Source organism: Temnothorax longispinosus, chromosome 7 (genome assembly GCF_030848805.1).
Source record: "Temnothorax longispinosus isolate EJ_2023e chromosome 7, Tlon_JGU_v1, whole genome shotgun sequence".
NCBI lineage: Eukaryota > Metazoa > Arthropoda > Insecta > Hymenoptera > Formicidae > Temnothorax > Temnothorax longispinosus.
The window spans coordinates 18,629,207-18,655,835 of record NC_092364.1 but is presented as its reverse complement, the minus strand read 5'-3'; the positions used below and the strand labels follow the sequence as shown (position 1 = coordinate 18,655,835).

Below are 26,629 nucleotides of genomic sequence, written 5' to 3'. Positions count from 1 at the left end.
AAACGCTAATTGCTATCGAAGTGATTCTCACCGTCTGTCGTGGAGTCCGAGAGATTTCCGCCGACGCTGGTCGCCCCGCCGCTCTCGCGATCGCTGGACCCGCGGACGCCGCTGTCCGCGCTGCAGCTGCCGCGATCGCCGGCCTGGCCGCCGGAGGATCCTCCTGCACCCGGGCCGCCACCTACGTTACCCACGGACATGCCGAGCTCGGTGGTGCCCAAGGGCGGCTGGGAGTTCACGTGGGGGATGATGCCGCAGCCACCGCCGCCACCGCCGCCGCCACTGCTGCTGCCGGCTCCGGGCGTCGCGGCACCGTTCACGCTGCCCCGTGGAAACGACACCAGGGACTCCTGATCGCTCAGACAGATCCCGCCGCCACCGCCGCGTTCTGACAGTTGACGTTGCAGCTGGTAACAATCAAGAGGTATACCTTGAAATGCGGGCCATTATAACGGTCTGCGTCAACAAAAAATCCGGAAATATCGCTGGGCAAGGAAAAAAATTTATATTTTGGCTAGATATCGGAGTACTAAGTAGTTATTTGAATTTATATAAATCTTTTAAGAGTTACAAGAAATTAATTTTTCTCTTTATAATTTTTAAATTGTAATCATATGTGCGAGATTATCGATTCTGGGGCGAGTTTTCTGGAATCCCCTGAGACGAACCCTATATCGATTTTAAACCCGTTAATTTAGATGCGAAATAACGCGCGTTCGATAAGCGGGGCTCACCTCTTTTATGGTCGCGTGTGCGTGCGAGAGGGCGGCTTCTTTGTCGGCCAAACTAGCCGCGAGGCTCAGACTTCGATCGGCCTCATCCCTCGCCGCCCTTAGAAGACTCCAGCGTTCCCTCTCCCTCTCCCGTTCGCGTTCATCCGAAGGCATGCCGGGTCCTTGCTGCTGAAGACGTCCCAGGGTCGCCTCGTTCTCCCGCATCCGCTGCAATCAACGGTCAAAAGGACCATGTCCGGGCAGTAACTCCGCGCCCAAAACCTTCACCATCTACCGTAGCATGCACGTGATTCGAAAATTGTACGGAGCACAGCGACCAAACGGCAAATTTATCTTCTCTTTTTATTCAGACTTTACTTTTCACGAAAAATGGAAGAGAAATTAGAATGAATAGAGATAAATACAGTTATAACGTGGATTAAAATGATGATATATTGCAAAAATTATATATTGCGTATATTTTATTTATTTAATTAATTTGCTATGAACACCATCGCGTTTGAGAAAGCGTAATGTGTGGATGACACAATAGACTTGCAGTTAAGATGACGAAACATGATTTTGATACGCACCGCTCGTAAATTCTTTCTTCTGTTTGACCGTTACAAACAAGAAATAAACACGCCGGAAACAGATTTATTCTCGTTGTCGAGAAATAATGTTTCAATATTATAACATCGTCAATCAACCCTGTAAAATCAACATTGCAAAATCCGTTTGCGGAATACGGAATGAGTTAATAATTAATTGGAAGCCCGCCGGATTCCGCGGAGGCACGAAGTAATAATCGATATTCGACGAAATAACTTTAGCCGCACCGGTGAGCGATGATTTCGTCGAAACAGTCGACGAACTAATAATGGCCGTGAGAGCAAATAGCCGCTGGGAATCAAATCGAATTCTAGAACAAATACCCAGTTGATATTCACGAAAATGTCAATCGATGCTGGCGAGACTGTTTCGCGCAGCGCGAGTTATCTCGAGAGCGTCGTCCGTATTGGAAAACAGACGAGAAAACCCTCGAGATGCGATTCGGATCTTCAAAATGCGTGACACGGACTTTCATGATTGACATTCTCCATCGATAATTTCATGTCGCGTTACAGGCATAATTAATATTCAGCAAATGCAACATATCGTACAAATAAATAAAATAATTCAGAGTATCAAATAAGCGTAAAACAAATAACAATTTTCAATGATAAAATCAATACTTGTTATAAAATTATTCTTAATATAACGACAGAGTTATATTAATTTTCTATTGCTGACGTTATACTGAAATAACTACGATATACTAATAATTCTTGTTGTGCCAAATTTGAAACTCTCAATTTTTCTGCAAGACTTTTGAGTATGACATATTCATGTTAAATTAAAGTTCAGTAAATAACGCTCAAGCTTAGTTCCGACAAGACATATCCGCGACTAGGCGAAAGGATAACTTGATCTCTTGCCTGCGAAGAGCGCGATTATATTTTACCGCGCGAATAGACATGACGTTCACCATCGACTATTAGCCGTCGACGATATCGACTACGGCAAAGTTAATCCACTTATCTCTACCTCGAGCGCAACTCTGTCGTACGTATAACAGGTGTTGCAGCAGGGTATATGGGCTAAACTTTGCGGCAATACGGTTATTACGGGCGTTACGGATCATCCGAGCGTCGGTTGTTAGCACGTAGCGTCGTAGTTATATCTTCAAAAACTATTGCCCTGGAGTAGACACAACAATCCTCGTTATACAATTGCGACGTAAAGCTACGACTCCATCACACGTGAGAAGCACTGAAAATCCGATTTTAATGTTTTACTCTCATGTTGATAAAAAAAAATACTGGTTAAATAGAGATTATTACGAAAGCTAAATTATACGCTAATTAATAATTTTAGGAGGTAATAGCGAGCACTTCACAAGGTTTATAAGAATTAAGAGGAATTTGAGGGAATTATTTTTTTATTACTGCCTTATGTGCGTTCATTATGTTCCTTTATTATAATATAAGCAGGATCGCTACGTTCGTAAACATTTATAAAGTATTCGAGTATATTAAATTCCTCGGAAGCGAACTACCGTATGTAAATGTGCGGATAATGCCTACAATTTCCCGTGGCAGCGCGATGCAAAAGAAAAACCTAAGCAGTTTGGAAGCTTCGGCAAAGGGGAAAGGAAGTAGGGGTAATTCTATCAGCGTTTCATAAGCGCATTGCCGGGCCATGACGTCGGATGATAAACAGGAAGGGCCAGGAAACACGTCAAGGCTCGCAAAATCGAACAATGGCAGGCGAGCTGAAAGAGATAGCGCGCGAAAACGTGGATGCATGTGCGCACACATATCTATCGGCCGGAGCTTCTTTTAAATTGAATGATAGATATCGAGACACCGCAGAATTTGGCGAAAATAAAGGCAAATCATTTGTTTAAAAATAAAAATTAATCTTACTCCTCTTCGTCATGGAAAAATTTTAGACAGAAGTTTAATGAAAGTTAATCTTGACAGAGCTAAATTATAAGAATTTATCACGAGTTATTCTAGAAGTCACTGTGAACTATCGGTTGTAGATATTATATGTTAGCTTAAAGTGTTTTTCTCCTGCATATTCACGTGTACAGTCGCAGTATCGTCAAGGAAGAGAAAATTGAAGGCAACGCAAGGTAGAAGAAAATTATAAGACCATGCACCAGGCGTAGTATAATACGTCCGCACTTGCCGAGAGATGAAGTGGATTATGCAGAAGGAGAAAGAGAACGCGCGAGTGTAGAAAGAAGGAAGAGAGATAAAAGCGAAGAGAAATTGATGGCGCGGTTTATGGACGGAAAACCGCCGTAAAACGCGTGTATTCTTTCGGGGATGATAAAAGCAACGCGAAGGAGTCGGCGACGATGCATGTACCGCTGCTGTCGGTGACACTTAGCCTGATATTTTCATCAGGAACTTTCTTCGGAGTAATGAAGTCATTTCTCAGGTAAATGAATAGTGAAATTTCAACTTTCGCGAGATCAAGTGCAACGAATGGAAGATCGTTACTTGGTCTACTGGGTAAAATAAACGCTGTATATGGTGGTTATACTTCTTGGAAATTCGTGCGACTAATAAAAACAATACAGATAATTAATATAAAAACATAAAGTTATGAAAAGCATTTTTTAATTTTTATCTATGATATGTGTTCTAGATACGTGGTAAGTTTTTAGTACATGTATAAATATGTGAAATACGCGTTAACATAATAAGATTTGGTTAAATATTTTATGTAAATTTTCATGTAGCAATTAGATTCATTCTGCTTGCGCATTAATTTTCTTTGTAATACGTCGTGTTCTCTTCCGCTTAACACAACGCTGTTAGGTTTCCATTTCGGTGCGTTGTAAAATTCTATCTTTTTCATATTCACGCAAAAGAACACTAAGCGTACATTATACAAAAGCGTGGAATCTTATTAATTAATCGCAAATTCTTTTGTCCGCGATACCGTGCACTGCGTAATAACATTTTTATTAAAATACCAACATCACCACGGCTAACATTACGACGATGCTTTTGATCTTCACCCAGCAATTTCGTCCAGAAGAACAATACTATTAATTAGTCTTAGTGCTCTTTACTCGCGAATTACGTTATGTCGCCAACGACAATCAAAAAAGCATTTTCGCGGCGTTGCTGCTGTCATAAATTTACAATTGCATTAATCAGTAATCACTCGTTTCCTGCACTGCTTAATATACTATTTAACGATTTTTCCGACATCTATAAATTCTCATTATATATTTTTAAGGAAATATTTATTTTTACTAATTTCATATTTCCAGGAATCATTTTTATTTTCTTAAATTATTATTTCTCGCCAAATTGTAAATTGCAGATGTTACTTATTTTATCTCTCAACTTTGTATTCTAATTTTCGTTTAATTTTCGCAATTAATTTTACCAGAGACGAAGCGAGATTTGGCCGCGATGTTCCTGAATAATCCCGCGTCTGTGTACGCACCGTTTCACATAGGCCTTTCGCGACACGGAAATACCGCTCTCCGGCCTTTCGAGAATCGAGGCTGAGCCGAGTCTTTGTTCCGGAGTTGATAACAATCGGTAGCGACAAAAGCTCGCCACATTCTCTCTCTTTGTCTCGGCACATCGTTACACATTGGCTTAAGACCAAACGGCCCCGTTATACCGGAGGGCAATCTTGATGCGCGATGCGCTCTCGAAGTCGGTCCTTAAGCCTCCTCCAGCGATAATGACTTCACTCACGATACACGATACACGATTTTCAGTGTCTTATCCCGGGAGAAACTAGCTCGAGGCTATAGATCAATTCGATATGTGATACGAGTATCAGCGTCAAATTTCATAAAATACATATCTCTATCATAATAGGATACTATAAGTTGCCAATAACAATTGCGCTTTAAAAAAAAATTTGTCGGAGTTGAAAGATCACGTACCCAATGCAATCTGATGCACCAGCGACCGTGTATATCGTTCACGGAAGTCGTTGTTCATTTTAACGGAATTGAAATAACTGCGGCTCGGTCATAATGGCTTCGGCAAAATGAGAAATTCCGGCAAGTTTAATGAAAGCATTTAACAGGCAAAATTGCTGCCGTGTACGGTGTCACTTGCATTCGCGGGCTCAACACTGCACTCCGAGAAACACGGTTGGGCGAGCATCAGAAGTGTCTTTAGATCGCGGATAACTTTTCGTCACGATACACGATAAATCACTTCAACTTTTCTCATAATATTTTTTAAATGTTTTATACGTTTGGCACCGCGGGCGTCTCCGAACAACATTTCCCACGCACTGTTGCGGGTTAATGAAGTTTCAAGAGCGAGCCAATTACTGATTAACTGATGCCCGCAGCGGTACCGATTGCGTATATAAAAGTTTTTTAACTACGTTCGTACAATGGTGGCTCTGGGAATAGCCGTTGCGCGAACAGCGTCTCTCCCGAGCTTTTTTTTCCTCTCGATATTTCCTCGTCACTTCATAAAGACGCATTAGAGGCGAAATTAAAACCCGCCGTGGAGCGCGGTTTCGTTAGTCGCTCGTTTCGCGTAGTTCTCAATTTGCATTAGCCGACCGCTTTAGTGAACAGAAAATTTTATTATGCTTTAATAGTTAAACCTCGCTGTCGGAGCCACAAGTCATATCACATTTTATCGCACATGCAGTTACACTAAGGAGATGGGCGAGATCAAGTACCTCTTTATTTCTTTCGCGGAGATTCTAAATCTTAGCAGCTGAGAGTTCAAAGTTAGAAACTATTGACAGTATCGTTAATGGATATTGCCATACCCTAAAAATAAAGTTGAGTAAACGCGTCGACACAAAATAATTTCGTAAAATAGATATTTATAAATTTCAACGACACCCTTTCTTCGCGGAATCGTTTGTGCTTTTTTATGTCAGCAGCAATTAATACATCGTCCTGGAAGAAAAGTAGCTGCTCCCTTTCGATCGCTATTTCAATCACTGCCGTGATAATAAAACTTATAGGAGTGGATCGTTCTAAAGTAACTGACTCAGCAATTTAACTAAATATCTCTTATTTCGTTCATTGCCTGCCCCACATGCTGTTTGACCGACCACTTCGTAATGGATTCACTGTTAGCAAATATACGGATTTCTTTCTCTCGCATTTCTTTCTTTACGCCGGTAATAAAAAAACGAGGCAAAGAAGAAATTACAGCGGCGTGGTGGCAATTTCGAAAGTTGAACGTTCATAAATATCGAGTGCGGCGGAACGCTTCTCCCGGTTAAAGCCATCACCTTTCTTAATTCATCGCCGTGGCTCCTATCGAAAATCGATCGTTCTATATGAGACATGCAAACTATGATCGCGGCGACATTAGAGCTATTTCCCGACTGTTTGTTGCTTCTGTTCGTGGAATGTGTCGCGATTAAATTTCCCGAATGTGACTTCTGTACGTGTTACGTAATGGTGAACGCGAGTGTGAGATGTGAACAAAGCTCAAGCAAAAGTTTTAATTTCATCGTTATGAATTGCGGAAATATTATTTTCATACGGCGCCAATTATTATGAACGATAAAAAACCCATCTTAGGATATTCTTGTCAGAGCTCGAAGGAATTGCGGAATCTTTCCAATATCTTCAGTTCTAATAATTCCATCTTCTCGTATAAATCTTGTCATAACTGTCGCACACAAAAGATATTTTACGTTCCTTAAGAATAGATGTCCCTTTATCAATAGAATTTTTCGAACTAATATATCTCCACGGAATCCGAAGAGATATCATTAATAAAAATTGGCATTTAGATTTTCTATCGGAACGAGACGATTGCTTGATCATCTTTCTCTCGATAAGATGCCGTTTGTTCGCCGTACTTTATCATTTTACAACACTTTTCAAAGCCGCGGATAAGAACTTTATTTTAAAAAGGAATAAAATGCACGCAAAGAATATCGCGAAAGTTTTATCATCCACTGGCTCACCTGTTCGTAATTTCGGATAAAATCGCGAAGTTCACGCTCTTTGTCTTCGAGGGTGCCGTAAAGCGCCTTCATCTGATTGAGAAGATCGAACTTCTCCGCTTTAAGCCGCTTCCGGTCGGCCTTCAACGCCTGGAGTGCCTCCTTCGCGTGCTGCAATTCCATTTCTAGGGCGACAAAGCGCGCCTCTTCTTCCATCGCGGCGTCCTCGGCGCCGACCTCGCCGCGCGCTGCGCCGCTCAGCAACAACCTCCTCAACCTCGCGACCTCGGCCACCAGCCGTTCGTTCTCCAGTCGCAATCTTCTAGCGCTGGCCAGCTCCGCGTGTCCGCCGCCACCGCCGTGGATGTTGGACAGTCTGGACGCTACCACTGGATCGCCGATTCCTGCACCAAAAAAAAATCACTTAAAAATAGAGTGAGTTATTATTTATTTTATAATTAACATAAATTTAGTTTGGATTAAATTAAAATCTGTTATATAAATTCATATATACAAAATACAAATAAATATAAATTTAAATAAATATGACATGTATCTCATATCTTCGCGATTAAGCGTATCAAAATGATTTTGTATTATCTTCTAACATGAGTTATTTACGCGACTTGGCAATATTGTTATTAACTCACGTTATGAAGTCACGGCTTATAAAAAGTCACGGATATTATCACGTTTATATTTTTTATAATGGACGATATATATATATTCAAATAATATAGTACTTTAAAATCTATCGCATTCTCAGCACATGCACAATTCGCTATCGAGAATATTGAGACGTGTTTCTACTCAGCAGCTCACATTGGGAAGGAAAAAAAAAAGAATCGATCGGTCGTCCATAATTAAATACTGAGTTTATTAACGCACCGAGTGAATTAGCCGGGGATGATGGTCTGCTGCCCGGTGCCGGTCCAGGGGGTTCATTGTCCTCATCGCCTCGCGCATCGCCGTCCACTAGATCCTTATCAGCATCTTTCTGGTCATGGTCGTTCATCTCCTTGCTAGATCGCAGGGAGTCACGGTTAGTCGATATCCGAAGCCGCTCCACGCTGGAACGGTCGCTGCCACCGCGATGCAGGAAGCCGCTCCGGTTCGTCGGTCCCCGATCCGGGCTGGCGCTGCCCGATCGAGAATCAACACTGCCCCCGGATCCACCCAGCCGCGTCTTCTCCAGAGCGGGGGCGAACGGGCGGCGAGCTTTCTCGCTCGGGCTTCGGCAGGGCGAGCCATTTCTTCGTTCTAATAACGAAAAATATATGATCAGAACATTTCTTCAAGTTTCTTTTGAATGAGTGAGTAAGTGAGAGAGAACATTTTTTTAATGTCAAGAAAAGCTCAAATATGTATATAAATAAATATTTATAGTTAAATTAACATTAAAGTAAACATTCGACGTTTTTCATGATAGAAAGGAGTTTCTACTTTTTAAATATATTTACAATTTCTTTTAATTAGAATAAGTGTAGCTGCAGGGAATTTGATCCAGTTAGAATTCATCCAATTAGAATTCATCTTCATCCATTGGAATACATTATTTGAATAATGCTGTATCATAATCATTTGAATCAGCGTCGCTATATTCGGTTCGACCTGTTTTATTCAATTAGCATGGATTTATAGTAGCATAGACACCCCATTTGTTATCAGCACATAATTTAAACCTAGTTAATTAAGTTTAGCGAATTTAACACGATGTAATTTAATTGCATCTATTTAAAAGCAGCATCGTACGCTCTTAAATGATGTAGCACGATTCTCGACAGATACGCTCGCACGTACAAAACTCAAACCGGGAACGATCGTCGAGGACTCGACTGCAGTGACCTAGGACGAAGAGAGGAGTAGCAGCAAACGGAGAACGACTTATATTGGCGCACGGAGAAATCGCTGGAATGAAGCCAGCCTTTATTGGAATGTGCATTCGATTCGACGGATGCAGTGTACTCGATAAGATGGATCCGGTCGGCGATCTCGACGATGAATACCTCTACGCGATGCGCATGATCGATCGATCCGATACGATGGGTGCCCCGAATGCATTCGTCCCGAATTTGCATGCACACATGGGACCACTCACCCTTAAGCGGGTCTGTTGACATCTCTCCTCGACAAGAAGGGGGAGGAGATAGGTAGATGGGTAGATAGGTAGAGAGATACATACGTAGATAGATAGAGCTATCAGAGCGGACGAGAGCATAATATATTCTGATCTTTTGTTAATGGGTCTTTCATGAACCTGTTAACACGTTCTTTGTATCAAAATATATATTTAGCGCCACATATCTTAAATATTTGAGATTTACTGTTGATAGAAAATGTATATATTTTTAAAAATATTACCTCTGCGATTTACTTGCTAATTGATATCCGTACAACGTTATTCGATGCAGGAATGCGATGAGCGCGTTAAAAATGATAAAAATCGCGAATAAGTAGAACCTACTATATAAAATGATACAGACTCTTGTACTCTGTGGAATAACGACTGCAACATTCGTAGTAAAGAACTCAGCTGTTATGAGTTGCAATAAGTAGTTTAAAGGCGGCAATCCTGGCTTCAAGCCGCGGAGAGAACTATGAATCATGGCCGGCCATAAAAGTAACAGCACATAACTGTGAAATATACAGGATAACTCACCGCAAGGCGCACAGGCAAGTTAAGATAAACGTGGAAATGCGAAAAACATTCGCGTCGCGCCGTCTTAAAATTTCATTCTCGCGAACTTCTTAAAAAGTCTTATCCGCCGAAGCGCTCGCGCGAAGTCGATAACTTTCTGCCCAGCTTAAGCGCATTTCCGTTGCCGAGTTGTCTTTATGAAAATACTTTCGCAAAATAAACTTTCAACATTCAACCTGTGAAGTTCCCCCGAGATCTTGTTCCTTCTTTCGACGAGAAGAATTTGTACAAGAACATCTTTTTATTTAAAACAAACAACTTCTTACGCTACTAATCGCATTTCAAGCTGATGGTTGCTTGTTTTCGGTAAAGTATTTAAACATTCCAATTTCTAAAGAGGATATATATATAAATCAAGATTAATAATAAAGAAAATAACTCAATATTAAAGAGGCAAGAATTTGTTTCGTATATTTTTAATGAAGAAAGTAACTAAATATCAAAAAGGTAAGAATTTGTTTTGTCACAAACCTATGGGACTGGATCGCCGATCGATGGGGCTGGTTCTATCCTTCCTGTCCACCGGGCTGGTCCGCTTGTCGATAGGACTGGCGGATTTATCACTGGCCGAGCTTCTCTTCTCGATCGGGCTACTGCCGGCGCTAAGCCGCTTGCCGTCTTCCTGTTGTGCCTGTTGCTGAGCCTCGGCTTCCTGGCCAGGATTCGCGTTGCCGGAAACACCGGTTGCTGTGCCGCCATTGTTGTTGCTGTTAGCGCCGCCATTGCTGGCATTGTTATTATTCAGTACAATCGGCAAGGCGCCACGAACATCGCGCAATTCGCCCCGAAGAGTGGCGCACTCGCCCCTAGCGCGTTCCAGCTCGCCGTCCAGCCTGGCGCCGGTCGCTGCGTTCTCCTCCACCATCACGCGGAATTTTGCCTGTGAACAAATCACATCAGAAATGATTTTGATATAACAAAAACTAGAAGAAATACGGTAAAGGGTGATCGCGCAAGATTCAATAATTAAAATTGTGAATTTGTAGTTTACTTGCTCGATATCTTACCTGTATTTCTAGCATCTAAATATGCTTCGAATCAGATTTTATATATGTATATTATAATTATAAATACTGGAGAATACAAAGATTTCTTTAGCTGTATGATTGTTCAAATTTGTCCATTTTCGTGAAACTGTTGATTAGGCTAATACACGTTAAAGTGAAACAAACAAATAACGACGAGATAAAAGTTTTAAGCCTGCTTTACGACGGTTGGCTCGCACGAATCTCATTGCGCGTTTGTCATTATGTAGAAGGGGTGCCGAAAGTTCTTTACACGCTACAGTGATATCGATGTCGCTTTTCCGCTAGTCAGAAGTTTCGCGAGCGCGACTTTGCGCGACGTCGCCTTCGAAGTCGCGGCACGAATCACTGAAATTGCGAAACAGAGAAACGCCCGGGACACGTAGAGTCGTATTTCTTTCGCAGCATCGCATTAGAAGTAACCTCAGGGATAAGTAAAATGCTATTTCTCCGGACTACGAAATCAGGAAGATAGACGAAGGCAAGTAGAGAGACACGTTTATAAAATCTCAGTGCTACATTTTTGCAGATTTACTTGCGACATTTCAATTGAGGCGTTATTATCTATCAAGAAGTTGGTTTAAGCGGATTTTTAGTGTTACATTTTTATTGTTACATTATTGTACCTCTTAATGTTTTATTAATAAACTAAAATGGTGTTCTCTAACGGCGATCAATAAGACTCCACGGATATCCGTGTAATTCCCAGGAACGCTAATTCACACAAACGACTGCGGAATCCTCCGTGCGGAATAATAGATGACTCTCCCGTGTACGGACTGACACGTGGTTCCGTACGTTGGGATAGGTCGATGATATAATATGGCTCTCGCGCGATTACGAATGTCGATGATGCACCCAGCGAAAGCGGCCGTAATAACCGAACCCGGGTCAAGCGTGACTCTTAACCCTCGATCTCGAACGGAGGAGGAGTCGATAGCGTTCGCCGCGAGTTGTTAACAACTTGACTCCATCGTCAAGTTCGACAGGAAACTCAATGTAACTTTAGACGTACCGTATTAACTACAAGATTCGAGTAATTTGAAGTTGAACTCACTTGTAAAATATTATTACTATCTATGTTAATTAAAATTTGATATAAATAATATAAATAATATGTGTCAATCAGCAGATATCTCTAAGCAATGTTCTGGGTGATTAAAAGAGGCATAGAACGAGCAGAAGTTTCACATACGCATCGATAAATCATTCATAACTGTGCAGACATTAAATTTGGTTGTTAATAATGAACGCTTTCCGTCTGCGGAAATGTTACATTAATATGTTATTAATACGTATATCAGGACGATCCACTTGCGCAATGTATAATTCAAAATCACTATTATACAGTCGGTGTGTAAATATTAATTCGATAACGTAGGAAAATGTAGAAATTATTTAGGAAAGATTATTTTGAGACATATCGACTAATACGAAAAGTTAAATAAAAATCGATTTAATATGCAATAAAAGCAGAATTTTGTAAATCCATTTTTTCACGAATGCAAGCTGCATCGTGAAAGAAGCGCCGAAGCCTCTCGATCGAAATTGAACGCTTCTCGAATTTAGATAGCTGATCACTACGGTGCACGGCCAAAAGCGCAGACAAAACCCTCTAAAATCTGCAGTTTCGAAGCAACCGAAATCAGTGAAGCAAACACCTTTCCAAAGCCGCCCCACGCATGTAAGCGGCTTTCGGTAAGCCGTGCCACTTAATGACGCGTTGTCAAACGCGGAAATTTCTAATTGCCATTAGCGTGTCACAACCAAATGATTTACAAATTGCAAAGAAAATACACAAGAATACAAAGAAAATCTTCTAAATAAAAATCTGTAATTTATAAAAAAAAGTCAAATAATAAATTTTGTGTAATTCAAATTCGTGCATAAAGTATATCAAGGACATTCGAAATATTCAGGTCATTATAAAGTATAGATATCTCTCAAATAACGTTATTCTTATTAATATCTCTTTTTCGACACAAATGAAAATTGCCATACGCTATGTTCTATCTTTAACTTCTATTAATTGAAGAACATCGTCGCTCTATATAGGTTCAAGATACCTAATAGATCTCGCAAGAGATGCAATCAATTATCGCGATCGTCAAGCTGGTAATCAAGCATTATCAAGAAAACCTCAGAGACAAAAATACATTGAGGAACTAGAGAAGGCGAAACGAGAGTAGTCGTCCAGGGGATCATCATTGGCCAAGTTCCAACGACACAAAAGGATAACGAGAAGAAGAAGAGGAAGAAGAAGACATCTCGCGGACTTGTTGCATTTCCAGCGGCGTCTCATCCCTTTCCCTTCAGGGCGAACGCTTCGACAACGATCGCATTCACGCCCTTTTCACGGTCGTGAACCATCGAAATCGCAACGATAAATTTCCGCCGAATGGAAACGAGCGATGAGCGAAAACCACCAGCCGCTTCGCTGCTGAAGAGCAATTTCGCCTTTAGTATTATGCGTTTAAACGCCACTGCACTCTCTTTCTTTCTCTCTCCCTCTCTTTTGTAAAATGTACATTCCGCCGCAATGTATACATTTATACCGCTGAATCTCTTCGGTGGATCCGTACAAGCATTTTCGGAGGAAAAATCAATAACGCTAGAAGTGACGATATTGATAGCGTCTTTTCTCTCAACTGCACAATTTTTGATAAGAAATTCGCATATAATAAATATATCATTTCCGCATTACTCTCAGCTAAGATTCTTTCTACCAGAGAGTTATTCAATATTTCACGTTATATGTATCCAACTGGAACTCTGTTAAAATGAAGCTTAGTTAATAAATTAGTTACTTACTAACTACCTAAATTAGTTGATTACTAACTTATTCTGATGACTAAATTATTTAACACTCGAAGGAGTAAATTTTCAAATTTTGGAATGTAAATTATTTAATCGACACAATCGATATTACAGTCGAGTTAGTCGGATGTCGGCCGACAGTTTCGGGTTTAGTTAGCCGGTTATCTGATTATTTCGGACTATAACGGGGTCCACAGGATTATTCAACCGGAGTCGACAAACGCCGGTGTAAATGCTAACCGCGGACTATCGCGTCGGTCGTTTGTCGAAAGGCCCCCCGATATTATGTTTCTCCTATGTTTCGCGGCGGAATCGTTCAATTGCGGACGCACGAGAAACGATTTCGCGTACAATCGCTGCGAGTGTACCAGCCCGTAACAATTAAATGAACGATCGGGTCATTAGCCAAACAATTTGTCGTACACGAAACTCTCTGCGCGACTCACTGCCTGCTCGCTGTAACGCGCCCGGAGAGTACCGTAATTGAATGGGCAGATCTTTCCGCATCAAATCAGGATTAGATGCCATCGTTGGATGGCCTGCGGGCTTGTAACTCGGCACTGACAGTGTGTCCTTAAAAGTGTGTCGTCCAAACCGCGAAGTTGTTGGAAAGTCGCTTAGTGGGTCAGTTTTCGAGGAGGTTATATACTTTTTATTACTTTAATTAGACTTGTCTAGACAAATTGTAGAAATATTTTACGGAATATTAAAAATAAAAAAACTAACAAATCTAAAGAGTATAGATAACAATGGCTAATTCTTCGATTTATTTCGTGGGATCTGTGACGTTCCCATCCGAATCGTTAATGATCCAGAATATCAGCGTGTGAAACATATAGGGACCGATAGTACAACGTTTTATTAAAAGGATTCACGAATATATTGGTTTAATGAGTGATTTTTCTCGGCGGAAGCCAATACGCTTTCGCACGCGGCGAGAATCAACGAACGAAAGAGCCAGCGAGATGCTGAGCAAAAAGTGATACCTGCTATTACCGCGTGATCGCTGGGAAATAAACGAGGAAAAGAATCTCAGCTTCGAGAGCTGCCAGGTCGCTTTTCTCAATTGGAAAATCCAGCGACCCAGCAAGAATACAAACGATCTGACAACCTTTGAATTATTCCCTCCTGCCGTTACAAAATAATGGATATTCTTCAATGAGTGTGGTTAAATCGAATCTCGATTTCAAATATTGCACATTATAAATGCCGATGGCAGCATTTCAATACAATGATTGATTTAAATGTAACATATACTATAAATTGTAAAAGAAAGACTAAGGGCCTGCGCACAATGAAAAATATAAGGAACAAGGAATAGATATTAGCGATTAGAAATAAGAAATCAGAAATAAAGCTGGTGTAACATTAATACACGGCTTCCGATAGATTAAAAATCTATTGTCTGTGTTATTCCCTGTTTCCGTAGCCTGTATTTTTCATTGCATGTGCATCCAACTTTATTCTTCATTCTTTAGTTCCTAATCGCTAATATCTGTCCCTTGTTCCTTATACTTTTCATTGTGCGGAGGCCTTAACGATGAAAGTTAATTTTGCCACACACGCGTTACTCCGGCATAAATGCCTGACTTTACGCTGAAACGGATTAAAACAAGTTGCAAAAGTGAGTTTATGAGTACGGCAACATGAAATCAGGCTCAGGTGACTACATTAACTTTCCGCATAATCGCATTTTTATTTTATTTATATACCACCGGAATATATAACCCGCTCAATAATACTTTCGTAAACTTAATCCAAGTAATTTAAGAATTTTGCTGAAATTAGGGGAGATACCGCGTTTGCCGTCTCGCTAATTACGAGCGCGAAACTCAGCTCTCGGCACTTGTCCGGGGGTGTTAAAGTATAGCGAGTGCGACGAAGAAAGAAGCGCGAGGTTTTCGTTTCATCGTCAAGTAGCGCATGAAATATGCATCATTCGAAGCATCCGCGATTTTTCACCGGAAAATCCTCCCGCTCGCGCTGATGATGGCTGCTGCTCGCCCTCGGCTTATATGCACATGGCATTTCGTATGCTACGTAAATTTACGATGCATAATGGATACAGGATCGAACCGCGAGATTTTCATGTTCAAATTTAAAAATTCCATCTTAATAATTCCACTAATTTAATAAGCAGTAATATCTGTTGTCGAAATATTTCCTCGCTACCTCTATCAGATTACTAGAACTTTAACAATGGCAAAATATCTACGTTAAAATAATATAAGAACACGATTCTAATATGCTTCGAGAATTGATTAACATAATTGTCACTGTGAAATTAATTTAGTAACATCGCAAATCAGTTTATAATTTATGTCAGTAACGTAATTAAAAAATATTTCATTTTTTGTTTTAATATGATCTTTCTATGTTTGAAAGAGGATATAAATATACAATAAAATTCACAATATCTTTCAAATTGTTTCGCTATTGTTAATGACATTGCATATCAAATGTGTCATCTTCAAATTGGAACAGCATGCAATGCGTGTATAATATCCAGTCAAATGAGACATATGGAGAGGTAAAAATCATAGTGGTGTAAGTCAAATTTTTTAAAATATTGACTTACACCACTATGGCTTTTAACCCTCCACATAGATGTACTACATATCGCTTGCCCCAAGATTTATCCCATCCATAGAGTAAAAGTTTCTCAAGGATATACTTTTCTCTCTCAGATGTGTGACATGAGGTCGGTTATCACTTTGAAATATCTTCGCAACGTATTTTGCATACGAAACGGCCCTTACATATTCTTCCTTAGTGAAGCAATTTCCGGCTAAAGTCAAAACTTCAGAGCCTTTCGCAATTCCATTTCCCAAAGTCTTTATTGTTCGTTAATTAAAATTTCCAACGTCTTTCGTTTCCTGCAAATTACATTTCTCTTACGAACTATTTGTCGACTTTGCGCGTAACTCGTTTCACGTTTTGTATTTTGCTTTCTTATCAAAAGTATATGAACTTCCGCGATCTTTCTACATTTCGCTCCAAGTTCTTCGTCAGAGCGAGCTCCGAGCACTATAACGAAGAAATGAACTTTTAAAAACGAAACCCAGATAAAACAAAGAAAAGAAAACTGGCCGTAGCCGCCAAGAAATTCCGTGAACAGAGCCGGGTGTCTCTCCGAAGCACGAATGGGCTTCGTTTCAAAAGAATTTCGTTCTCTTTAAAGCTTAAAGCCTTTTCCCCTTCTCTCACTTGAGATAATTAACACTAAAAATTAAAAGATCGCCAGTGACATTTTGCCTCTCCAATATTTTCGATAAAATATAAGTTAAAGATGGTAAAAGCGTTTATGAAGGAAAGATGATAGCTTTAGCTCCTGATATAGACAGCTGTCAACCGTAGCTTCGCCATGGCGTGCATATATGTACTTAAGCATTTTACCCATATCACGCGCGAGCATACGCCATATTACTATCCAACTAAGTTAGCCGGGTATTTGCGGCGCAGTCCAGCATATGGGTCCCTCGTTTGAGAGATCGCATCTTCGCTCACCGGCGAGTGAGACGACAATCGATGAGAGGGTAATACGAAGTGGCCGCTGCTATCGATGTTATTACCAGCAGACCGTTGGCCCGGTTTTTCCGTCCCCCGTCGGGAATCGATGCTTTGTCCGGAAGATGTTCAATTAACGGTTGTCGTGCTGCATCGATGCGCTGAACTCATAAAGCAAGAGGACAAATCGGCGGAGAGAACAATCGCGGTCGCGTTCGCCAAGATCGTAGCAGAACAAAGGATTATTTTTAGTTTTTGTCGTAGGATGAGAATCCTACGACAAAAACTAAAAATAATCGAAATAATAAATATAATGGTTATATAAAAATATAAGTTTTCCGGTCGAGATATAATTGCGATAGTATACGTGATTAGTAACGCATCAATATTATAATAATTAACGAATAGTCGTTATTTTCATAGTAATATGATTTCATTTTTCTTTATTCAGGATGAGAATCTATAATCTGAAATCAAGTCTCACTGCTCGAGATATTTCTTCTTGATTACCTGTGCAAATACTTGTCACAAGATAATATCAAATCGGCGATCAATAAATGCTTTCTTTTTATGCGCGAAATAAATCGAATTTACTTGCATAAGAATGGAATGACAATTTGTACTCTCACCAATACGATTTGGTTTATTTCCCTACGGATTTTCCGCTATTGCAGCTTCCTGACGCCGCATCGGCGAGACGAACCCTAGCTTATCTCTACCGGGAAATTTATAAGAATACTTCTCAAACATATTTCTAAAAAAAAATACGCTTACGTATATAAGTATTTGGAACAAATAATTTCGTTAATATTTTAATTAGACATGAATTAATATTAAGCACAAGTATAATGTTAGAATATTTATCTATATTCAAAATCTATATCACGTAATTGTATTATTTTATATGTTATATTTCTCCTTATTTATTTTACAGTTGTAATGGTTTATATTTCCAACCATTTTCGTTTCTCTTAAAGCTTTCCATGCAATCTTTTCACACGAACCATCATCCGAAGGCGCTTCACGATACGGTCGCAGGTGACTTACATTTATATATGAGAAATATGGTATGCAAGCGACAAGATGAAGGCTGTCACTCGCAAGGGGCGTCGCGGAATGAATTTATCGTGGAAAAGTAAATGGCAAAGGCAAAGGAGAGGCGAGAAAGGCGGGTCGCGAGAGGTCGTCGAGTGACCCTTTTTCTCTCGCTCTCCAGAGGTATGCAGATGTCGGAGAAAGGAAAAGGACGACAGAGAAATTAAAGTGGACACGACGGGAGTTGGTGCGGCGCAGAGAGATGAAATTTTCAACGGACGAGCGCTCTACTAATGTGATTATTAATTCCATCGATTTTGACGGAAATTTTTGAAAAGCACTATTCAGTTGTTGACGAAAAACGGGAAATTTTCCGTTTTCCGCAAAAATTTTCATAATTTTTGCATCGGCCGTAAATTCACGGAATGGAAAAAGGGAGTTTAATATCATCTAAGTGTTCCCTCACTACTACGTGCTTCAGCGCGTCGAGCAAAAGAGAGAGAGAGAGAGAGAGAGAGAGAGAGAGAGAGAGAGGCTTCCGCAGCTAAGACTCGAGGGAGAGTCTGTGAAAGAATAAAAGTGACATGGAAAAATAAAAAACCTCAGGAGGATTTCCTCGATTTGTCCGAGCAAGACGACGATATGGCGATAATTATTAAGTCTGTCCTTATTCGAACGAAAGTAGTTTGCATAGAAAAAAGTAAAAAGATACACAGGGTGAGAGAACGAAGTACGTAACGAGAGTACGTAAAATAAGAGAGCAGGGGAGGATGAGAAAGAAAGAGATGTGAGAGTCAGAGAGATAAGAGTGAAAATAGTGGATGGTGGATGGAATGTCGTAAGAAGACTACGAAATGATGCAGTAGCTGCGCATTACGGGCGGCAGCCGCCACTCGAATTTATGAAATTGCAATTCCGGCCGCCTCGTTGCACCGCGTCGGAGCAATTTGTCTCGCAACGTACGGAGGTAAAAATAATCCAATCCCACCTCTCTTTTTCCCCGAGCTTTTTCCTCGCGTTGCGCGATGTGGAATCGTCCGTTGTAATTGCCGCGACTCGAGTCACGTATAGCGCGGTATCGATTTTCGCCCCGAGCGGCGATAATCCGCGAAGACAACAACGATTTCCATTGTGCGTGGAATATTATTAGCGTGCGTGTTGCGGGTATCAAATTTAATTGAAGAATGTGATACCAAACGTGAGATACAGAGTTATAACAGATTTATTCCAAGAAATCTTTAGGAAATCAAGGAATTTTTATATGTTTTTATTTTCTGCCGAGAATAAGTTTAGAAAGTATATTTCTTAAAAAAAGATTTAAAAAATTAAATCTTGGGTAATGTATTGAATAGATAAAAATTACTAATATTTTGATATTTTTGTGTTGAGGAAAATAGCTTTCATGAGTTAGTGATTTTGTACAAGAAAAGAAATGTTAAAAAATAAAAAAAGATAAAATTAGCGATCATCTAAACAGACAGATCTGCTATTTGTTAATGCTGACAATTAGCATCTCATTAGCCTAAATACTTAAGATTTTAATATTTTCAGATATGATGACTCTTATAGCATAATAGAGTTGCAGACTTAGTTTTCTTCATTATGCAATATGTGTACGCTAGAGAGACAGAAATAATCATAATATATGCGACACATGTAATAATATTTTATTATTAATGAGCTGCCGCAGAACGGAATAAATGTTAAGGGAGATGAATATTAAATCGGCGAGCGACATGAAACATTTATTGGTGCCGTATATATTATTTCACGAATCATGGGATTTCATTTCGTCTGGAATTACAATGCAATGCCGAAGGTAAAAGTAAATGTCAATGATGTGGGTAACCATACTGGTAGTATATAATTAGATGATAACACTCGCGTAAAAACGAACCGCGACATTAAAACATTAATGATCGACGATTTCTCGCGCGTTTGTTTTTTATTAGATTAAGCGACGGAAGAGTGCATTTCCGAAGAGAGATGCACGAACATGTTGGCCACTTAAGCGAGAGGACACGCGGCACGTGCTGCTATTTAAATAACGCGTCGCGGGTGTTCCTGTCACGCCGTTTCAGGTTTCTAATGTGGGCCAAACTTAAAGCATCAAGGCAAACTGGTCTTCGCTCGTGGCTTCTCTCTATGTGGGCTGGACATTGAAGTACATTCCTATCCAAAAATGGAAATTGAATAACGGTACGGAGACCGCGGGAAAAGAATAGCCAGTTTAAGATGAGCGAGGTATAATTCTCTAATTTGCTTCTTAATATATACATATTAAGTTTTTATTAAGTTTTTACGCGTACTGCAAAAACGATATTAAAATTAAGAAAACAATTTCTCTAATGTATGTTCTTACTCTCGCGCTGGAAACACGCTGCAAGTTTGAATAAATAATCCGAAAAGATCAGAAGAACTGATGTAACTTTGAAACTTGCACTTTTCGTTACTTGAGCGAAAGTAAAGTTGAGAGCGTCGCAGAAACTGCTCTCATCTGATATACTTTTTTTTTGCTAAACATGGACATATTTTATTAAAAATAAAAGCTAGACGTGCAAGACAAAGAAGCAAGCATTTATGTAGTTTTTGCTGACTTAAGTTCATTATTATAAAGTGATGCACAAAGTTCCATCCATTATTATAATTTAAAAATTATAATTAACGAGAATAAATGCGAAGAGTATCACGCTGTTTTTCTTTCCTTCCTCTTGTTGAAAGAAGTGAACTGCGTAATGTCATTTATTGATCCCATAAAAAACGTAATTTTATATTAAAATCAAGAATATTTCAGATATCCGAATTATTTGCTAAAATTAGAAATAAATAACAGATCTACGTAACAATTACTACGTAATTATCTGCCTTAGTGAGTTAGAAATTTTATTATATGCAACGCGGAAGAAATACTTTCATTTTAATTGGAGTCGATATTGATATCAAGTGTTGCTGCAATTAAGATACTTGCCAATTGAATGTCATATCATTTAATTAAGAAATAAAATTATAATACCTAGTAATTGAATTTAATCTGGTACTTGCGCCGCCTGAAATCTGCGTTATAAATAGGAAATATTTCGAGACGCGTAAATATAGCAATCTGCGCCACCTCGTCCTCCGAATGTAACATAACGTAATAACGTTATGTTGCACTCGCAATCAGTTACACGTAATCACTGCGGGGATAATAAACGGATGCAACAAATTGTGCTGCAGTCAGGGGTTTCGAGGCGATGCCTCATCAGTTACTGCTGCATTGAGTTAACGCGACTAATTACACGTACAACAACGCGTGGGCGCGTCATAAGCTGACATTACACGGTGCTTAAGCGACTTACGTAACTGCTTATGTCTGAAGTTTCAGTCTTATTCGATGGCGTTTCCATCCGAAAACATTCTTAGAGAAAGAGAGAGAGAGAGAGAGAGAGAGAGAGAGAGAGAGAGAGAGAGAGAGAGAGAGAGAGAGAGAGAGAGCTCGTTGTAATTATCGACAAGATTATTTTCATGACTGCTTATCTTTATCTTAGAAAGTCGAGTTCGAAATTGTTATAGCGGTCTTTAGCCTCTTTTACAAGTGTCATAAAATGTGTATAACAACGAAACTCGTGCGTGCAACAATTGTTTACGCAAATGTATAGAATAATTTTCCAAATATGTTGTTACACAATTTTTGTATCACGTTTTACAAATACATATTATGTACGTTTTAGTAAACCATGGCTGAAATATTTTCATGATCTTCCCGCTCTCTGGACCAAGGTGGTTGATGCAGAATTTAAGGACGATTAAGAATCCACTTACGTTTCGCTATTAGCGACGTAACTACATCCTATAAACGACAGGGTGCGAGATATAGAACGTCCCAGCGTCTTTCGCCGGGACGTTGGGATAATTATAGGCGCGGATGCATAATTCCGCGCGCGCGTTAAGCTTATGTTCATCTGTCACGCTCCGAAAAGGTTCACTGCACTCGGATCTACCGTGGCATCGACTGATATTATCGCGTTCTAACATAGTTAACGCGAACAGAGATATTTCTGCCTTCACTTATAATATAATGATGATCCCGATATTCAGTAAGAATTATCTTTATGACAATCTCATTAACGTTTAAAAAATATTGAATTATGTTCATCGTTCATAAAGGTCAAACTATTTGTTAAACTTAGAGCTTAATAATAATAATAAAATAATTAATTTTTAATATTTTTTAAATTACGTATGTCATACATACACATGTTCAAATCTGTCATATTTTTGGAAGATATCTAAATATAAAAATATGTAAATTAATCAACAAATTATTTTCCTATAATCTTCGTATTAGCGAAAATTTTTCGAAATTTATAACCACTAATGAATGGTTTCCATCGCACTAGACGTGATAGTACTCATTTGCATATTGGTTCGAGAGCCCAGGCTGTTAGGACGTGACGCAGGAGCGTAAGAAGTGTTTCTGCGAGCAGGACGCGTGTGCCGGAAGCTCACGCGTTTTTTTTTTCGAGAATCGCGAGCGCAGCTAAATAGCCAATTCACCGCTTTGTCGTGGACGAGGCCCATGCCACAAGGCGCGTTTCAAATGCAAATACAGGACTGCCGGGCGCACAAACCGACCGGCTTAACTGCTCCGTCGCCGGCAGTAAAGTTTGAGCCCAATAAAAAGAGGAAAGGCAATTTCCTACTCGCCCGCGGAGCTCGCGGAAGCGGAATTTCATAAACATGGAGGAAATGTAAACTGGCAGTCATACACGAGCGCGTACGAGGGAAATTATGGTGCCTGACGAAATGCCGAGTTCGCGTGTGTGAACAATTTTTTAGAATAGAGGAGATAAAAAGATCTATATACGTATAATAAATCTGTGACGAGCTCATGACAATTCTCGATTTGTTTTTTAACTTTTTAAGAATGTTGTAGCTTTTTGTAACCGAAAATAATTACTGTATATTGCAAAGTGTAAATTTTTTGGAAATTTATGTTATTTGTTAATAGATATATTACATTAAATTAGATAAGTTCAATTATTTCGAACTAATCGTTAGACCTTCCAAATATCAATTATCTCCGAAAATACATAATGTGGAAATTATTACATCATATGCACATTTTGCTCGAGATCAGCACACACGATTTTTCTATCTCAATACTAAAATTGCGACTCAATACCGAATAGATGAAATATTTCGTCTACTCGATGGTTTCCTGGCTTTGGCGTTGTCGATTTAACGGAAAAATATTCCATCGCTCATATATCGTGTTTGCACGTAGGGAAAAGATAAACTATTCCAAGATGGACTATTCCGAGCCGCAATAAGTAAGAAAATTTCAATATACTTATGAATTTGCAATTTTTTTCATATGTAATGCAGATTAAACAGTATAATTTATGCAATAATTTATTAATTCAGGTTAAAATTTAACTTGATAATAAAGACTCAAAAATCTCAGAACAATAAATCTTTCTTGTTCATCAGATGGATTTTTGTAAATAGATGTCAACGCGTTATTAATATTGCAAAATTTCTTTTAGTTGCGTTTTTATAATAATAACCAACTTTTAATTATTATTATTATGAAACATTTTTTAATGCTTTCCATAATTTTACGCTTGTTAAAATGGTCGTTGAATAAATTTAATAATAAAGAATACATAAATAGCATGTATTGCGTATGAGAAAATAATAAACAAGCATGCGAATTAAAACGTGCAGTTTAAATATACGAGATACATGAAAATATGGTGCATTCGCGTTTTATAAATATTATTTTGCAGTCAATTCATGATACGAAGGTCTCTCTTTTCAAAACAATTTTATAATATCGTACCGTGCCAATATTATATGTGAATTAAAGAGACATAATTAAAAATTAATTAGGTGTATGTACGATCATTATTATTACTCTCAAATTTTAATTTTTTTAAACATAACGAAATTCCACGTTCTACGTGGTAAATTGAGAGAAAATGGAAAAAAGAGACAGAGACAAATTAATTTTTGTCAATGTGATTTTGGTTCATTTCTGTAGCGAGTCGAAATTAAAGAAATGCAAATTACTATCAATGTCATTCGAAACTTTCAATATTTCCATAACCACAATTAGATTATATTAAATATATTAATTTTAAAATATGCCAACTTTTTATATATTGCAAATTATAGAATATTTGTGTAATAATAATCCTTTTAATTTAGCATTAATTTAATTTTGTTTAGTATTTTATTAAAAAGGAAGAACACGTTTAACATTTATTTTTACACGCGGGTAAACATTCTTTTTAAAGCAGTTAAATATATTTTCGCAACGTTAAAATTTTCCGCGTTCTGATGCAAAATTAATTACAGTCAGCAACGCATAGCGACGTTGTCGAAAAAATCGATGAATTATCGTTTAAAATCACGCATTCCCGATGACAAAAGCGATGACAAAATTATTCCCAATATATACACTCGATACATTATTGTAAAATCACTACCAGATCGTTTAACCTATCGCTTTACATTACACGGTTCGATTCGAACTCGTTCGTCGGAACGCATTGCGCGGCAACTGCAGAACGGAATGCGAATGCCGCTAGATAGGAATAGCGTGTCGCTGTCAAATCGGCTTACACAGTGCCGCGTGTATTACATTGTATGTACATACATACACGCGTCCGTCGCTATTTTCCAGAAGGAAAAAAAAATACAAAACGGAAAAACAAACGAATGACAAGCCGTTTCGAAAACAGGAATGACGGGCGACATTTTCTTTCATCCCCCCGGCGGCCAAAGAGAATTGGAATAGAAACGAAATAGCCGGAGTGATGCGCGGGTTAAAGAGGGTTAATCCATTACGGTTACTGTTAAGGTATATGTAATGCACGCCTGCCACGTTACGCGTTTGCATAAAAATGAAACGAAGGATGCACCTATTCACGCTCGCGTCGCGTAGAGAATCATCTGTGACTTTTACAAGCGTGACCCAACCACGATGTTTTCTGCTGTTTTTTGCCCGCCACATATACGGAATTTTATGCGATGATACATAACCGAGTTACCATAACCAAAGTCTGAATATTCAAACGAGCCCATTTAAACATAAGCGCTATGAATAATTAAAAAATCCTTGTCGGATGTTAATCGCAAAAATGACAGCGTGTATTCTGCAGATATTTTATACTGCCACATGTGTTATATGTATAAATTACACACATTTATGTGTATCAATTAGAGCAAAATTAATATTATCTTAATTAGAACAAAAATGTTTTCAAAATGTTAAAGTACCGTTTATGTCGGGAAATTCGTTATGTAATTCGCGCGCGGCGGCTCTTAAAACAATGTTTGATGAATTCATTAAAGTATGAATTAATGATAGATTCCATAATTTCTCTGCGCATCTCTGTTCATTCACGTACACGAATTCATAACGTTGATTTTACATGGATTTTACTCCAAGCGCGTTTTTTTTGTTTCTCTACTCTTGCATTCGCGGCTGTCATGTAAACGGAATTTTTACATCACCCAGCTTTTGCGTGGACATTCCGTACTAATCCAAACGCTTCGTAAATATTTTTCTCATAAAAATGCGGAAAGTCCTTCACAAACTGCGAGCACCCAAAAAATGTACTTTGCATGCATTTAGTAGTAACTATGTGTAATAACTTCGTTACGCAAAAAAATATAATATTGGCGACGAGAGTAACAAAAAGCACACTTCGATCTCTAATGAAAAAGTGAATCGTAATAAAAAAGTACAAATAAAATTTTTTTATAAGTTTGCAGCTGAATAAAGATAATAAAAAAATGTTGTAGATGTAATCAACTATTTTTGATTTAGTTAAAATTGTGTAGTTTAAAGATCTTGTTTTGTGCAATCTGAAGACCTTGTTTTAGACCGTTAGTAGTATCACACCGCCAGAGCTTACCCCGCATGATCTTACCCTAATATATTTGCTTTCGCACACGAACTTAATTTTTTCCTAATCCAATAGTTAAAGTTCGTTTAAGTTATGACAAAAGTAGCACGTATATTTATCCCCGCACAAAATTTTAGAGATATTGAACAAACTCTCCAACGTGTACATCTAACTGTATCGACAACGCATCACGAAAAATGTTACCTCTGAAACAAATTATTATCGACTTCTGTCCCTTTAAACTCGACTTGTTTAGGCCTTTTTTCGCTTTTAAAAAACTATGATTAACGTCGATATCGTAAAGTCATTTAATAATATTTAATGTGCAATGTTAAGTATACTGTACACAAAAATAATATAACAAAATAATATATGTTGACTATAATTCTATGTAAATTTGTTTAGCTAACCGCGAATATATTTATTGTTATTTGTTAATTCTGCTACGCTTTTCGATGTATCAATCATTCTGCA

At 38.8% G+C, this 26,629-nt stretch overlaps 1 protein-coding gene across 11 annotated transcripts in view; it reads right to left on the bottom strand.

The window, feature by feature from the left end:
* The window catches only part of Liprin-gamma, a 125,206-nt gene that overhangs the window by 16,158 nt on the left and 82,419 nt on the right, over positions 1-26,629 (bottom strand). For all 11 annotated transcript variants that reach the window (XM_071784319.1, XM_071784322.1, XM_071784320.1 and 8 more), the window contains 5 exons: positions 10,345-10,753; positions 8,064-8,435; positions 7,197-7,579; positions 735-941; positions 32-407 (listed from right to left, as the gene is read on the bottom strand). In XM_071784319.1, the coding sequence (XP_071640420.1) occupies positions 32-407; positions 735-941; positions 7,197-7,579; positions 8,064-8,435; positions 10,345-10,753 (1,747 nt within the window). The remainder of the gene's footprint in view (positions 1-31; positions 408-734; positions 942-7,196; positions 7,580-8,063; positions 8,436-10,344; positions 10,754-26,629) is intronic.